This window comes from Ovis aries, chromosome 5 (assembly GCF_016772045.2).
Source record: "Ovis aries strain OAR_USU_Benz2616 breed Rambouillet chromosome 5, ARS-UI_Ramb_v3.0, whole genome shotgun sequence".
Taxonomy (NCBI): domain Eukaryota; kingdom Metazoa; phylum Chordata; class Mammalia; order Artiodactyla; family Bovidae; genus Ovis; species Ovis aries.
The window spans coordinates 24,193,279-24,210,057 of record NC_056058.1 but is presented as its reverse complement, the minus strand read 5'-3'; the positions used below and the strand labels follow the sequence as shown (position 1 = coordinate 24,210,057).

The window sequence follows — 16,779 nt, the reverse complement described above, 5'->3', positions numbered from 1 at the left end:
TTTAACACTCAGCAGTTTTAAAAGTGCTTTTGTGTGTCTTATTTTGATTCTCTTACCTGCTTTGATTAGAGATGGCAAGTATTCTTATCTTACAGATAGAAATATGGAGACTCAAGGAGAATAAGCGATCTGTATAAGGTTAACATGACAGCACAAGGAACACTAGGGCAGTCGGGACTCAAACCAGGACTTCTGATCGCAAATCTTTATATTCCTCCATTGTACTGCATTGATTGATTTATTTAGGGTACATTATTGAGCACCGACTTTCAGGACCTGTTTTAAGTGCAGCGCATAAGGTTAAGAAAGTGGATAATTTTCGATTTTCCATTAAAAATATGTGTAATACATGAACTTGGGGAAAATCAGTATAGTATCTGCCACCCTGCTCTCTCTCTTTCCTGAGGCAACCGCTCTTATCTGGAAATCTTTAAAAGTACATAGGATACTTCTGTTTGGGGAGCGAAGTTGCCTGGAGGCGGCATGCCCTTGGGTTGGGGGGAGGTAATCACCTTCCCTGGGGGCGGCCATGGAGTAAGTGAGCTACACCCAATAACAAGGGTTCTATTCTCGCATGCTGAGGTTGCGTAGTGGAAAGGAGGGCAGTCGTGTTTCTGGAGCGGGCAGCGCCCGGCCTGGTGGCACGAAGATCTTTGGACCCAGGTGCTCCAGCAGGTTTAACTGGCGGCTTCGGGGCCGGGCTCTGGGGGAGCGGGGCGGGGCGTGGGGCGGGGCGTGGGCGGGACTCAGCGCGGGGCGGGGCGGCGCGCCGGGGACGTGGCAGCCTCAGGGACGGGCGCCTCCGGTGGCCATCTTGGAGGCGGGCGGGCGCGCTGCAGGGTCTTACCTGCGTCTTGCTCGTCTTCTCACGGCCGTAGTCTTACACCCAGCCTGTCTAGCCTCCACTTTTCACTGCCACGCAGACACTATCTCGAGCCTGCAGGTAAGCGTTAGTCCGGCAGCAGTGCGGGTGCATGTGGGCAGCGGGATGGGGCTCAGGCGCCCAAACCAGCGCCCAGAGGCGCCTTGCCTGAGAGGTGGGCGGGCCGGCCGGGCCGGGAGGCGAGGGTCGCTCGAGAGCTCCTCAGCGGTACTGTCCAGGCTCCCGCTGTTGGAGCGTCCAGGCCTCAGCCCAGGCACCGGTAGGCTTCACGAAGCAAGCATTCCCGCTGTGGATTTTGCGGAGAGTGCGGCCCGGGGGTCTTGGCCGGTTCTAGGGTCCAGTCCCCGGACCCACACCGGCGCCCCGGGCTGTTTGGCTCCAACTTCCACCGCGCTGGCCAGAGAGGAGAGACCGGAGGCAGGCGACCTTGGCCCGGCCCAGCCCGCCTGGAGACGTGGCAGAGCCTGGGGGGAGGCCGCTCCCGCCTAGGAGACTCCCGGGTCAGCAAGTGGGGGTGGGCACTAAAAAGTAGCTTCTGTAACAGTGGATTCCCCTATAGATGCCCAGTGCCGCTCTGGAGGGCTTTGGCACTCTGCTGTCTCTTTGTTCATTTCTGGGGCCTGCTTCGAGCAAATTTGCAGGATAGCTTGTGTCCTAGATTGGCAGAATTTGTCCAGTTTAAGAGAGTGTCGTTGGAAGTAGTTCTTGAGAGACAGCCTGTATGTTTCTGCGAACATGACACATTTTGACATTCCAGTCTTTTTCCTTTACAGCCGCTATTTGGTCAGTGAACATTTATAGAAGTTATTTTTGGGATCAGAACTGGGAATGCAGACACAAAACTCAGACCTTCCTGCAGCAGTGCTGGCTAAAGGGTAGTAGAGAGCATCTTTTGAACCGGTAGTACATCAACAGTAGTAATCATTTTTAATAAGATTTTATCAGAGGTTCATTATTCCATCTCTTGCATCTTTATAAGTAGCCACCTACTTTTAAGAGAGAATCCAAGGCACAAGCAAATTGGAAGAGCAGAGTGCATCCAGAAAGGGACCCAGTTTTCCAACCCATTTCCATCACTTTTTCTTCAATGCTGATACATTAATATATTTTTTGTGTTGAGACTAAGCATTAGAACCTCTCCCAACTCTGACATTTCCCTGTTACTTTTATCACAGTAACTTTTCTTTTGTAGATGCTATTATATTCCCTGCTGGCTCAGCGGTTAAGAATCCTCATACAGTGCAGAATACTTGGGTTCGATCTATGGGTGGGCAAGATCCCCTGGAGGAGGAAATGGCTAGCCACTCCAGTATTCTGGCCTGCAGAATTCCGTGGACAGAGGAGCCTGGTAGGCTACAGTCCAAGGGTCACAAAGAGTCAGACACGATTGAGCACATTGTTTATGAATCCAAGATCTACCCAATATTGTCATTAAGCTAGTTCTCAAACAGTCTAGCTTTTAAAGACATAAAGAGATTGACCAATATTCCATTTTATGGGTTGTATTCCTTGTACAAGTTTGTTTGCAAGTGCATTCAGTAATGTTTATCTTTAAATTTGACTCCCACTAGTCACTTTGAGGATTGGTAGTATTTGTAGTAGGAAGATGAATAACCAGTGGAAAAAGGAGATGAAAAGAAATAGCTTTGTTAGGGAGTGATAAAGTCCCCAGGTGGTTCTGTCCCATATTATCTATCTTTGATCTGTTGTTAACTCACTGAGTCCTGTCTAATTCTTTTCAGTCCCATGGACTGCAGCATGCCAGGCTTCCCTGTCCTTCACTGTCTCCCAGAGCTTACTCAAACCTATGTCCATTGAATCAGTAATGCCATCCAACCGTCTCATCCTCTGTGCTCACCCCTTTCTCCTCCTGCCTTCAATCTTTCCTAGCCTCAGGGTCTTTTCCAGTGAGCCATCTGTTTGCATCAGGTGGCCAAAGTATTGGAGCTTTAGCTTCAGCATCAGTCTTTCCAGTGGATGTTCAGAGTTGACTTCCTTTAGGATTGACTCTTTGGATCTCCTTGCTGTCCAAGGGACTCTCAAGAGTCTTCTGTGGTACCATGGTTCAAAAGCATCAATTCTTCAGCATTCAGCCTTCTTTATGGTCCATCTCTCACATCTGTACATGACTACTGGAAAAATCATAGCTTTGACTATCGGACTTTTGTTGGCAAAGTGATGTCTCTGTTTTTTAATACACTGTCTAGGTTTTCTTCCAAGGAGCAAATGTCTTTTAATTTCATGGCTGCAGTCACTACGCCACAGTGATTTTGGAGTTGAAGAAGATAAAATTTGCCACTGTTTTCACCTTTGCCCCATCTATTTGCCGTGAAGTGGTGGGACCAGATGCCATGATCTTAGTTTTTTGAATGTTGAGTTTTAAGCCAGTGTTTTCACTCTCCTCTTTCACCCTCATAAAGAGTCTCTTTAGTTCCTTTTCACTTTCTGCCTTTTAGGGTGGTCTCATCTATACATCTGAGGTTGTTGATATTTCCCTCAGCAATCTCAGTTCCAAATTCTGCTTCATCCAGCCCGGCCTTTCACATGATGTACTCTGCTTATAAGTTTAATAAACAGGGTGACAGTATACAGCCTTGACATACTCCTTTCCCAATTTTGAACCAGTCCATTGTTCCATATCCTCTTCTAACTGTTGCTTCTTGACCTATATACAGATTTTTAAGGAGGCAGGTAAGGTGGTCTGGTATTTCTATCTCTAAGAATTTTCCACAGTTTATTGTGATCCACATAGTCAAAGGCTTTAACATAGTCAATGAAGCAGAAGTAGATGTTGTTGAATGAAAGGATTTTGCCTGTCTGGATATCTGCTTTCTACTTCCTGCGCGTAGATCGTTCATCTCCACTCACAGCAAAACTTTTAAAAGTGTTGTACATATTCGCTTTACTTCCTACCTCAGTCCAGTTGAAACTGGCTTCTATCCTCACTCCATTTTGGAAACAGCTCTCACTAAGTTTTAACTACAGTTTGGCAAATCTATTGACTTTTTCATATATCATCCTGTTTGGCTTCTCTGCAGCCTTTGATACCGTTGCCTTGAAATACTCAGCTCTGGTTTTTGGACACTGCTGCCTTTTGGTTTCTTTCCTGTTTTTGTGGTCTCTCATTCTTCTCTGCAGGTGTTTTTTTCCCCTCCTCGGCTATTCTTCAAGGATTCTTTGAGCCATCTTCCTTTTTTCACTTAGTCTTCTCAGATTATCTCTTTTCAGCACATGACTTTAGAGACTATCAGTGAACTGACGAAGCCCACATTTATGTGGTTTCTGAGCTGCAAACCAAGTCAGCTGTACTTGGTTGTTTCAAGGAGTTTGCACTTAGCATGTCCAGTATTAAATACTGTGTAATCCCTTCTTTCCCAAAACATCAGACACACACTTTGACCTCCTCCAGCGTTCCTTATCTTATAGAATGGCACCACCATCTGTCCAGGTGTACAAGTCACGCCTCTCTCTTTTCTGGACCGCATAGCCAGTCTATTGCTGGCTCTTACCACTTAAACACCTCCTGAGTCTATCCACTCTTCTCCATCTCCACTGTCATCACTTTAGGCTAAACCAAAGTTTTTCAGCCTTGGCATTATTGGTGTTCAGGGCCAGAAAATTCTTGTGGTGACTGTCCTGTGCATTGTAGAATTTTTAGCTCTATCCCCAGCTTTTACCTACTAGATACTCCCCTAATACTCTCAAGTTGGTTTTTTTTTTTTTTAAATATTTATTTATTTGGCTACACTGGGTCTTAGCTGTGGCATGCAAGATTGTTCTTTTCAGTGAATGGGTTTCTCTAGTTGTAACTTGCGGGCTCAGCAGTTGGAGCACGCACGCTTGGTTGCCCTGCAGCATGTGGGGATCTTAGTTCTCCAACCAGGGTTCGAACCCATGACCCCTGCACTGGAAGGCAAATTCTTAACCACTGGACCACAAAAATGTCTTCAGTTCAGTTCAGTCGCTCAGTTGTGTCCGACTCTTTGCGACCCCATGATTGCAGCACACCAAGCCTCCCTGTCCATCACCAACTCCCGGAGTTCACTCAAAATCATGTCCATTGAGTCAGTGATGCCATCCAGCCATCTCATCCTCTGTCATCCCCTTCTTCTGCCCCCAAACCCTCCCAACATCAGAGTCTTTTCCATTGAGTCAACTCTTCGCATGAGGTGGCCAAAGTACTGGAGTTTCAGCTTTAGCATCATTCCTTCCAAAGAAATCCCAGGGTTGATCTCCTTCAGAATGGACTGGTTGGATCTCTTTGCAGTCCAAGGGACTCTCAAGAGTCTTCTCCAACACCGCAGTTCAAAAGCATCAATACTTCGGCACTCAGCCTTCTTCACAGTCCAACTCTCACATCCATACTTGAGCACTGGAAAAGCCATAGCCTTGACTAGACGGACCTTAGTCGGCACAGTAATGTCTCTGCTTTTGAATATGCTATCTAGGTTGGTCATAACTTTTCTTCCAAGGAGTAAGCGTCTTTTAATTTCATGGCTGCAGTCACCATCTGCAGTGATTTTGGAGCCCCCCAAAATAAAGTCTGACACTGTTTCCACTGTTTCCCCATCTATTTCCCATGAAGTGATGGGACCAGTTGCCATGATCTTCGTTTTCTGAATGTTGAGCTTTAAGCCAACTTTTTCACTCTCCTCTTTCACTTTCATCAAGAGGCTTTTTAGTTTCTCTTCACTTTCTGCCATAAGGGTGGTGTCATCTGCATCTGAGGTTATTGATATTTCTCCTGGCAATTTTGATTCCAGCTTGTGCTTCTTCCAGCTTCAGACACTGCCAGATGACCCCGGAGGGGCAAATCACCCTTCTCCACTCCCTGTTGAGAATCACTAGTCTAGAATATTATTTGAAATACTTGTGTATCCTTCTTAAGGGTCTCCCTGCGTCTGTTCTGCGTAGATACCCTATGGCACGGTCTGCATTCTTTGGTCAGAGGAATGTTTTCAAAACACAAATATGAATTGCCTAAAGCAGCCTAAATGTCCTTCAGCAAATAAATGGATAATCAAACTGGTACATCTATAAAATGGAATAGTTTTCAGCAATGAAAAAGAACCAACCACCGATCCATCCAACAGCTTGGATGGATCTTGAGAGCACTCTTGCATGAAAAAAGCCAATTTCAGAAGGCTATATGCAGTGCGGTTTTATTTTTGTAACATTCATGAAATGAGAAAATAGAGAACAGTTGTTTGTCAGGGTGTATGGCAGATGAGAGGATGTAACCAAGGAATAGCATGTGGGAGTTCGTTTGGGGAGATGAAACAGTTCTGTGTCCTGATTGTGGTGGTGGCTCCGTGAGTCAGTGCATATGATGAAATGTCATAGAACTGCATACAGACTCACACATGTAAATAAACAGGTGAAATCCAAAGAAGGTTTATACTTCCAGTTACTCATATTGTGCCAGAGTTAATTTCCTAGACTTTATGGTTGAACCCTAGTTATGTAGGATGCTGTCATTGGAAGGAGCTGGGTTAGGGTACTGATGAACTCTGCTCTACATTGGCATCTTCTTCTTGTGAGCCTAACATTCCTTCATAGAAGTTAAAAGGCAAATACATCATCCCTAGTTTGAGTGCCCCCACAATGACTTTCTGTTCTTAGAAGATTCCACTCTTTAACATGGCTTGTAAATCTCAGTACAGTCTGGGCTCCCATCCAGGTCCCCGATCCTCATTCCTGTTCCTTTCTGACTTTCTATACAGTCACTTTTCCTGGCATGTACCCTCCTTGTCTTCTTTCCCTTTCCTAATTAAATCCTGATCATCCCTTTCTGACCCCAACTCAAAATCATTTTCTAACAAACAGAATTGTTCTTATCCTCAGAGCATATTATTCAGGCTGCAGTTCACTGTATGTTGGTGTTATTGATTGTCTCCTGGGCTGGACTATAAGTGTCATGTTTGTTTTTGCTTACACTCTTATTTCCAGAGGCACCAGTGTAGTGCTTGGCAAGTGGTTGACCTTTGCGGAATATTTGTAAAATGAATAAAAACTTTAAAAACGTATTTGATGTATTTAGAAGTTCTGATTTTATACTTGAAGCAGGCTTGAAAGTTTTGTAATTTTTAAGGACATTTTCTAACAGTTTGTAATCCATTTTTGTCTGTTAGGAAAAATGCTTGTGGCGCTTTTGCTAAAACCTGCCTTTTGTAAAAGCTGAGACCTAATCATTTAGCCATTATGTTGTTGTTTAGTTGCTAAGTCATGTCTGACTCTAGCAACCCCGCAGACTAGCCTGCCAGGCTCTCCTGTCCATGGGATTTCTTAGGCAAGAATATTGGAGTGGTTTGCCATTTCCTTCTCTAGGAGATCTTCCTGACCCAGAGATCAAACCCGTTTCTCTTGGCTTGGCAGGTGGGTTAACCATTATGGGGGTACGTTTTAGAATGTAAACAAATAAAAACTGGAACTAGGGAAGAATACTGGATGGGTTGCCTTCTCCTTCTCTAGGGGATCTTCCCAACCCACATATGGGGTTTGAACCCACATCTTCTGCATCGGCACGTAGATTCTTTTCTCTGAGCCACCTGGGAGGTGAAGTAGCCTGTTAACAGGAGTAGCCCATTTACACTGCTTAGTGAGGAGGGAGGACGTGTTTCAAAAATACTTTACATAATTTATTTTTGAAGTAATAGTGACTGGAATCTAGATATAAATCTAACATGCGTTTCTGTGGCAGAAATTAAATTAGTAATTTACTGTTTGAAATATATTGGGTAATTACATAGCTAACATAAAATTATTTCTCAGTTATGAAGTAGGTATATGACAATGTCTCAGATTGTTTGCACATTAAATAGTCTCACAGACTACTGTTTTAGAAATTTTGACAAATCCTTCACCTGGAAATAAGTAGCATTGTATACAGTAAAAACGGACATCTATCTGTTGGTTATTTACATTTGAGCTATGTAATTTTTATTTTATTTTATTGGCATATAGTTGCTTTGCAATGTTGTGTTAGTTTCTGCTGGACGACAGAGTGGATCAGCTACATGAATACATATATCCCCTCCCCCTTAACCCTCCTTCCCACCCCACCACCCCGGTCCCTCCCCGTAGGTCATCACAGAGCCCGGAGCTGAGCTCCCTGTTACACTGTTTCACACTTCCCCTCCCTGTCTGTCCTACACGTGGTGGCGTGTATGGAGCTGAGCTCCCTGTTACACTGTTTTACACTTCCGCTCCCTGTCTGTCCTACACGTGGTGGCGTGGTGGCGTGTATAGTCAGTCCTGCTCTGCCGCTTATCTCCCCCTTGCCCTCTCCCCACCCCACCACCATGCCCACATGTCTCTTCTCTGTGTCTGCACCCCTGTTCCTACCCTGCAAACAGACTCGTCTGTACCATCTTTCTAGCTTTCACGCACATGTGTTAATACAGAATATTTTTCTCTTTCTAACTTACTTTACTCTGTATGACAGACTTGGGTCTATCCCTGACCCAGTCTTGTTCCTTTTTATGACTGAGTAATGTTCCATCGTGTATACATACCCCTACATCTTCTTTATCTATTCATCTGTTGATGGCCATCTAGGCTGCTTCCGTGGCCTGGGTGTTGTGAATGGTGCTGCAGTGAGCATTGAGGTGTGTGTGTATTTTGAATTATGGTTTTCTCAGAGTATGTGCTCAAATGGTGGGATTGCTGGATCATATGTTAGTTCTATTTTTAGTTTTCTAAGGAACCTCTACACTGTTCTCCTAGTAGCTGTATCAGTTCACAGTCTCACAGTGTACGAAGGTTCCCTTTTCTCCACACCCTCTCCAGCATTTATTGTTGGTAGATTTTTGATGATGGCTGTTCTAATCAGTGTGAGGTAATATTTCATTGTAGTTTTGATTTGCATTTCTCTAGTAATAAATGATGTTGAACACTCATTTGTATGTCTTTGAAGAAGTGACTAGGTCTTCTATCCATTTTTTGATTGGGCTGTTAATTTTTTTGATCTACATGATTTGCTTTTATATTTTGGAGATCAATCCCTTGTCAGTTGTTTCATTTGCAAATACTTTCTCCCATTCTAAGGAATGGCTTGTTTATGGTTTCCTTTGCTTTGTAAAAGCTTTTTGAGTTTTATTAGGACCCATTTGTTTATTTTTCTTTTTATCTTTGTTACTCTAGGAGGTGGGTCAGAAAGGATCCAGCTGCATTTTATGTCAGAGTGTTTTCTGTTTTCCTCTTAGGAATTTTATAATGTCTAGACTTGCATTTAGATTTTTAATCTATTTTGAGTTCATTTTTGTGATGTTGTTAGGAAATGTTCTAATTTCATTTTTACATGTAGCTGTCCAGTTTTCCCAGCACCTCTCATTGAAGAGGCTGTTTTTCTCCATTGTATCGTCTTGCCTCTTTGTCAAAGATTAGGTGCCCATTGGTGCCTCAGGTTATCTCTAGACATTGAACTGTATTTCTGTTTTTGTGCCAGTACTGTATTGTCTTGATTAGTGCAGCTTTGTAGTACAGTCTGAAGTCAGGGAGCCTGATTACTCTAGCTCTTTCTGTCTCAAGATTGCTTTGGCTGTTCGGAGTCTTCTGTGTTTTCATACAAATTGTAAAAATTTTTTCTCCTAGTTTTGTGAAAACTGGCATTGGTAATTTACGAGGGATTGCACTGAATCTGTAGATTGCTTTGGATAATGCAGTCATTTTCACAATACTGATTATTCAGACGAAGAACGTAGTGTAGCTCTGCGTGTTTGCGTCGTCTTTGATTTCTTTCATCAGGCTCTTACAGTTTTCTGCATACAGGTCTTCTGTCTCTGCAGGTAGGTTTATTCCTAGTTATTTTACTCTTTCTGTTACAGTGGTAAATGGGATTGCTTTCTTAATTTCTCTTTCTGATCTTTCATTGTTAGTGAGTGGAAATGCAGGAGATTTCTGTGTATTGATTTTGTACCCTGCAACTTTATTGGTTAGCTCTAGTAGTTTCCTGGTGGCATATTTAGGATTTTCTATGTACAGTACCATGCCATCCACAGTGAGCTTTATTTCCTCTTTTCCAGTTTGTATTCCTTTTATTTCTTTTTCTTTTCTGATTTCTGTGGCTAAGATATCTAGAACTAGCTATGTTGAATACTATTGGCCGCAGTGGGCACCCTTGTCTTGTTCTAGAGGAAACGCTTTCAGTTTTCACTACTGAGAAGTGTTTGCTGTGGATTTGTCATATATGGCATTTACTGTGTTAAGGTAGGTTTGCTCTGTGCCCGTTTTCTGAAGCGTTTTTGTAATAAACAGGTGTTGGAATTTGTTGGAAGCTTTTTCTACATCTCTTGAGATTTTCCTATGATTTACCCCTTCGTTTGTTAATATTGTGTGTCACATGGATTGATTTGCATATATTGAAGAATTCTTCCATCCCTGGGATTAAACCCCACTCGATCATGGTGTGTGATCCTTTTAATGTGTGGTTGGATTCTGTTTGCAAGTATTCTGCTGAGGATTTTCGTGTCCATGTTCATCAGTGATGTTGGCCCGTGATTTTCCTTTTTGTGTGATGTCTTTGGTTTTGGTCAGTGATGGTGGCCTGATAGAATGAGTTTGGCAGTGTTCCTCCCTCTACAATTTTTTTTTTCTTTTGGAAGAGTTTGAGAAGGATAGGTGTTAGCTCTTCTCTAAATGCTTTATTTGCTAACTATACAAGCTAAAGCTGAAACTCCAGTACTTTGGCCACCTCATGTGAAGAGTTGACTCATTTGAAAAGACTCTAATGCTGGGAGGGATTGGGGGCAGGAGGAGAAGGGGACAACCAAGGATGAGATGGCTGGATGGCATCACGGACTCGATGGACGTGAGTCTGAGTGAACTCCAGGAATTGGTGATGGACAGGGAGGCCTGGTGTGCTATTCATGGGGTCGCAAAGAGTCGGACACGACTGAGCGACTGAACTGAACTGATAACAAGGTTTAAAAGTATACTTTTTATTACTGTGTAATCTTTATTACATTTTAATATTTTTACAGTTTTACTGAAATTGAAAAATGATGGAAGAAAGTGGAATAGAGACAACGCCACCTGGGACCCCTCCACCGAATCCCGGGGGCCTTGCTTCTGCTGCACTGTCCTCCTCCCCGGCTCCTTTAGGTACGTGCAGTTGTCTAGCATCAGTGGGTTTTGAGGAGAGTCAGGGTACTGTCATCTTTTCTCAGAGTCATTGAACAAAAGCCTAGAGACATACCTCAGAGATACTGTGAGTTCAGTTCCAGACCACTGCAATAAAGCAAGTCACGTGGATTTTATTTCCTCGTGCATATAGAAATTACGATTGCACTATACTGTAGTCTGTTAAGTGTGTAATAGATTATGTCTATGTCTAAAAAAAACAATGTACCCACTTCAGTTAAATACTTTGCTAAAGCATTGCTTTAAAATGCTGACTATCATCTGGGCCTTCAGCGAGTTGCAGTCTTTTTGCAGTGCCAGAGATCAGTGATCATGCATCACCATAACAAATACAATAATAATGTAAAGTTTGAAATATCTTGAGAGGTACCAGAATGTCACACAGAGACATGAAGAACAAATGCTGCCGGGTGAAACGGCACTGATAGACTTGCTTGACATAAGGGTTGCCACAAACCTTCAGTTTGTAAAATGAAGCAAAATAAACTGAGGTGTGCCTACATATTAAAACTTTTGTAATCTTTGCCAGGATGAAGGTAAATAGCCTTTTTTATTTAAGCCCAAAGGCAGAAAACATCTTTGTTTGCTTTAATTTTTATTTTTTGTTTTCATATTAACTAGAAATCATCTTTGTCATGACAGAAATATCCTAAAAAGCACGTTAGCTTTGTCTAATGTTCTGTGACTTCGTGGAGATTAACCTTCTGACCAAAGTTTTTGAGCCCTAAATTGTGAGGTTTTATGCTCGTATTAGCAGAGATGAAAAGCAGGTCTATTTTATTAAAAGCACAACAAAACAAACGGAAACACAAAGATCTGCAATACCATAACCTAGTTGTATATACCTGCTGTTTTTACTGATGGGAATTGAGAGTCATTTGCACTCAGTCATACTCATGTATTTTAAATTATGTATTTAAAGATAACTCTTGGGAATAGGATCTGTTAAATTTAAAAATTTTCCAAGATGATAATGAGATACTTTGAAAACTAAGTGAAAAGCATGTCACTGAAGCGTGATTTTTCCTCCCCTCTTTCCTAGCTGCAGCCAGCACCTTCTCTTCTCCAAGCGGGTCCTCTGTGCAGAGCCTGCCGCCACAGGTGTTCTCCACCCCCCAGCCGTCCCTGCCTCCTGTGCAGCCTGCGGCACCCTTGCCCTTTGTGCCATCTTCACCAGTTCCTTCGGTTCCTCCGCTCGTCACCTCTCTGCCACCTCCTGTTTCTCCACCGACTGGTGCTGCCTTCAGTCATCCTCCTCTATCCCACTTCCCGCCTTCCACCTCTGCCCCAAACACTCTCTTATCTGCACCCCCTTCGGGTCCTCCCACTTCGGGATTCTCTGTTGGCTCAGCTTACGACATTACAAGGGGACATGCAGGAAGAGCTCCGCAGACACCCCTGATGCCGTCGTTTTCTGCACCTCCAGTGACAGGTATTCTGTCATTGACACTTTGAAACAGGTGGCTATATATGGGGAATGTTTTATCTGTTTTGTTTTTTTAAACAGCTTTATCGAGGTGTAATTCCCATACAATTCACTTTCACATGTACCGTTTGATAGTATTTACTATATTTACCAAGTTGTGCAGCCATCACCACAGTCAATTTTAGAAGCTTTTAATCACCCCTAAAGAAACTGCATACCTGTTAGCAGTCACTCCATACTTCTCCCAATCCTCATGGTTCTCAGAACCACTAATCTACTTCCTGTCTCTGTAGATTTGCTTGTTTTGGACATTTCATATAAATAGACTTGTATTAATATGTAGTCTTTTGTGACAGGCCACTTTCACTTAGTGTGATGTTTTCAAGATTCATCCATGTTGTAACAGGTGTCAGAGCGTTCTTCCTTTCTAGGACTGAAATATATTCCATTGTGTGGATATACCATGTTTTATTTATTCATCAGTTGATAAACTGTTGGGTTGTTTCCACTTTTTGGCTATGGTGAGTACTGATTTTATGAACCTTGGTGTGCAAGTTTTAAGTGGAAATGTTTTCATTTCTCTTGAGTATGTACCTAGGTTCAGAATTGCTGAGTTTTTTTTTTTTTTTTTTCCTGAAGGGCTTCATTTTTATTTTTTTCTAAATAAATTGAAGTAAAGTTGCTTTATAACATTGTGTTAGTTTCAGGTATACAGCATAGTTACTCAGTTATACATATATCTATATCTATTCTTTTTCAGATTCTTTTCCATTATAGGTTATTACAAGATATTGAGTAGAGTTCCCTGTGCTATACAGTAGGTCCTTGTTATTTATCTGTTATACGTATATATAGCAATGTTTTTCTGTTAATCCCAAACTCCTAATTTTTCCCCTCCTCTTCGCCTTTGATAACCATTAATTAAAAAAATTTTTTTGGTCTGTCTGTGAGTTTGTGTTGTGAATAAGTTCATTTGCATCATGTTTTTAAATTCCACATGTAAGGAATAATGTGATATTTGTCTTTGTCTGATTTACTTCACTTAGTATGATAATTTCTAGGTCCATCCATGTTGCTGCAAGTGGCATTATCTCATTCTTTCTTTATGGCTGAGTAATATCCTGTTGTGTATACATACACCACATCTATTGAATCACCTGTTGATAGACATTTAGGCTGCTTCCATGTCTTGGCTCCTGTAAATAGTGCTGCTCTTGGGGTGCATGTCAGAATTGCTGAATTTAGTACAGCTATCAGACTACTGTCCAAAGCAGCTGCACCATTCATTTTACTTTCTTAGCACCAGTAAAGGAGGGTTCTTGTTACTCTGCATGAATGTTTTATTCCCTTTTCCTTGATTTTCAGAGCTTCCTATTTTCATTTAAAGTATTGAAATAAAACTGATATTACTTAATATGATTTTTATATGATATGAAACTTAGAACACGGTTAGTATGTGAAAGCAAAAGTTGCTCAGTCATGTCTGACTCTGTGACCCCATGGACTATACAGTCCATGGAATTCTCCAGGGCAGAATACTGAAGTGGGTAGCCTTTCCCTTCTCCAGGGGAATCTTCCCAGCGCAGGGATCTAACCCAGGTCTCCTGCATTGCAGGCAGATTCTTTACCAGCTGAGCCACGAAGAAAGGGAAATGTAAGACAAAATTACAAAATTTTGTCCTAAAATTTTGTGCAGTTATAGAGAAACACCAAGGTGAAGTCCTGAGTATAGCTTTACTTAAAAATTATCAGGACTCAACGATCCAGGGAGTAGTTTTATTTAGCCATGTAAAAGATCAAAATCAAGTAAGTGTATGTACCGTAAGTTGGTGGTATCGGACTATTTTATTTTCTAGGTCAAGAACATCTTTTTTTTGGCTTCCCTGGAATGGTTGTTGGAAATCAGTATTAAAACTATATCCTGTCATATTCTTCCTATTGTTTCTCTAATTTTAGGAAAAGAAACACCTTTGTTGTAAATTTTTTTTTTAATCCAGTTTGGATTATCTACTTTAACAAAAATTTTTGCAGAGTGCAGGTATGACGCCCATGTTTATGTATATGTGGATTTTCTTTTTGAGTTTAAATATTGTATATGGATATGTTTACTAATTTTTATTTGCATTTTGTATGATGAGCTTGAGTGCTTAAATCAGCTATTTTTATGCTTTAAGGAGAATCAGGCTATAGCTGTTTGCGTCCATGTGCTACATTGGGCAAACATGAAGTACTTTTGGGTGTCTTTTTGGTCCATTTTCAGGGCACTAGATAATAAGCCTAAGAAGAGGGAAAGAAATTTCTTTTTTGGAGTTTGTATAATTTAGGTGATTCTTTGAATTCATATCTCAGTGTTGAAATGCTTGAGTATATAGTAACATGATTAAAGCTGTTTTGAACTATTCATTTCGTATATTGTATCATCTTTTTTATAGGAGATATTTTATGGAATGAATTACATATGTTAACATTTTTGCCATTAACTAGGTATTTTGCCAACTCCTATTACTCAGCAAGCTGGTTTGACATCTGTGGCACAGGGAACTGGAACCACATCAGCCATCACTTTCCCAGAGGAGCAGGAAGACCCTAGAATTGGTAGAAGTCAGGATGAAGCTTCAGCTGGTGGACTCTGGGGTTTTATTAAGGTAAGGGGTATTTACTTTAAAAACCGTGTGTAAGTTTTTAATTATAAAACTTAAGAGAATTTTGAAAATAAAAAAGAATAGTATAAGGAAAAATCATTGTAAAATATCTTTTTAGTCTTATTACACTTCTGGGCTTCTCTGATAGCTCAGTTGGTAAAGAATCTGCCTGCCATGCAGGAAACCCCGGTTTGATTCCTGGGTCCAGAAGATCCGCTAGAGAAGGGATAGGCTACCCACTCCAGTATTCTTAGGCTTCCCTTGTGGCTCAGCTGGTAAAGATTCCACCTGCCATGCGGGAGACCTGGGTTCAATCCCTGGGTTGGGAAGATCGCCTGGAGAAGGGAAAGGCTACCCACTCCAATATTTTGGCCTGGAGAATTCCATGGACTGTATAGTCCATGGGGTTGCAAAGAGTCGAACATGACTGAGTGCCTTTCACTTTCACTGTACTTTCCCTATAGTTCCTCTTAGTCTTCTGGATGTGCATCTCTAGGTAGCTACATCTCTCTAATTAAAAGCAGAGTGGAGTAGTGACATGTGGACACAGTTTTGTGTCCTTCGTTTATCTTTACTTAGCGATCATGAACATTTTCCCAGCCATAACATATTCTTCAGTATACTTTGCCCAACATGTTATTCATTGATTTCCCATGTTGTATTTCACTAACCCGTTATTGGCATTTTCTGGTTGTAATTCTTATTAATAAAATTATGATGAGCCTCTTGTATGCAAATCTTTGTATACCTTTGCTTTATCAGAGTTAATTCCTAGTAAGTGTCAGTGTGAACATTTTTAAAACTACAGATATATATTGCTCTCCAGGTAAATTATACCAGAACACCCCGCTGTAAGATCTTTCACTTGTGAGAAGTGATTATTAATTGAAATATAGTATTTTCTAATTTGATAGGCAAAGAAAATAATACCTTGTTTAAATTTACATTACTTTGTTACTGAATTTGAGTTTTTTTTAAACTGTGATTTTTGACCATTTGTATTTTTCTTTTGTGAAGTCTATATTCGTATTCTTTGCCCAGTTTTGAATTGGGATTACTTTCTTTAGTGACTTCATAAGAACTCTTAATATTTTATTTTATGCTGTCATACATTGCCATATTCTCCATTTTTATCTTACATTTCAACTTTATTATGCTTTATTGACAAAATCTTCTAAATTTTTGGGAGTCATTTCTGGGAGTTTTTTTTAAATGATAAAAATGAACTTTACCTACTACATTGTGATAATTGTTTATGATTTCTTTTAATTTTCTTACGGCAGTATTTTTTTTTACCATACCATTTGATATAGCTGATACTTTGATGTCTGCCTCCATAACATTAAACTTACTTTTTTTCCAACCGCTTAATCGAGTATTCTACAATCATATCCCAGTGATTTGATGTCACCTTCATCTTAGTTACTAAATTGTGTGATAATGTCAGTTAGTGGGATCTGTATTTTATTCCCTGCTCTGCCTGTCCTTGCAGCAGTACCACACTGTTTTAATAATTGTAACTGTTTGTTACACTAATATTTATTGAGAGCCTACTCTGTGCTGAGGTGGGGATCGGAATATCTGTTGAGTCAGATAGAAAGGTAAGTTTGCAGTCTTTGCATTCTTAAAGACAAATCAGCACTTGGTTGTATAAGTTTTCTGTTTTTTCCTTCAAAATTTTTCTCTAC

General features: G+C 41.2%; 1 protein-coding gene across 1 annotated transcript in view; it reads left to right on the top strand.

Moving 5' to 3' along the window:
- The first annotated feature begins 804 nt into the window (after positions 1–804).
- Positions 805–16,779, top strand: part of PRRC1 (proline rich coiled-coil 1) — a 46,255-nt gene continuing 30,280 nt past the window's right edge. The window contains exons 1-4 of the mRNA XM_004008657.5: positions 805–943; positions 10,864–10,984; positions 12,066–12,455; positions 14,934–15,094. Coding sequence (XP_004008706.1) covers positions 10,882–10,984; positions 12,066–12,455; positions 14,934–15,094 — 654 coding nt within the window. The 5' untranslated portion in view covers positions 805–943; positions 10,864–10,881. The remainder of the gene's footprint in view (positions 944–10,863; positions 10,985–12,065; positions 12,456–14,933; positions 15,095–16,779) is intronic.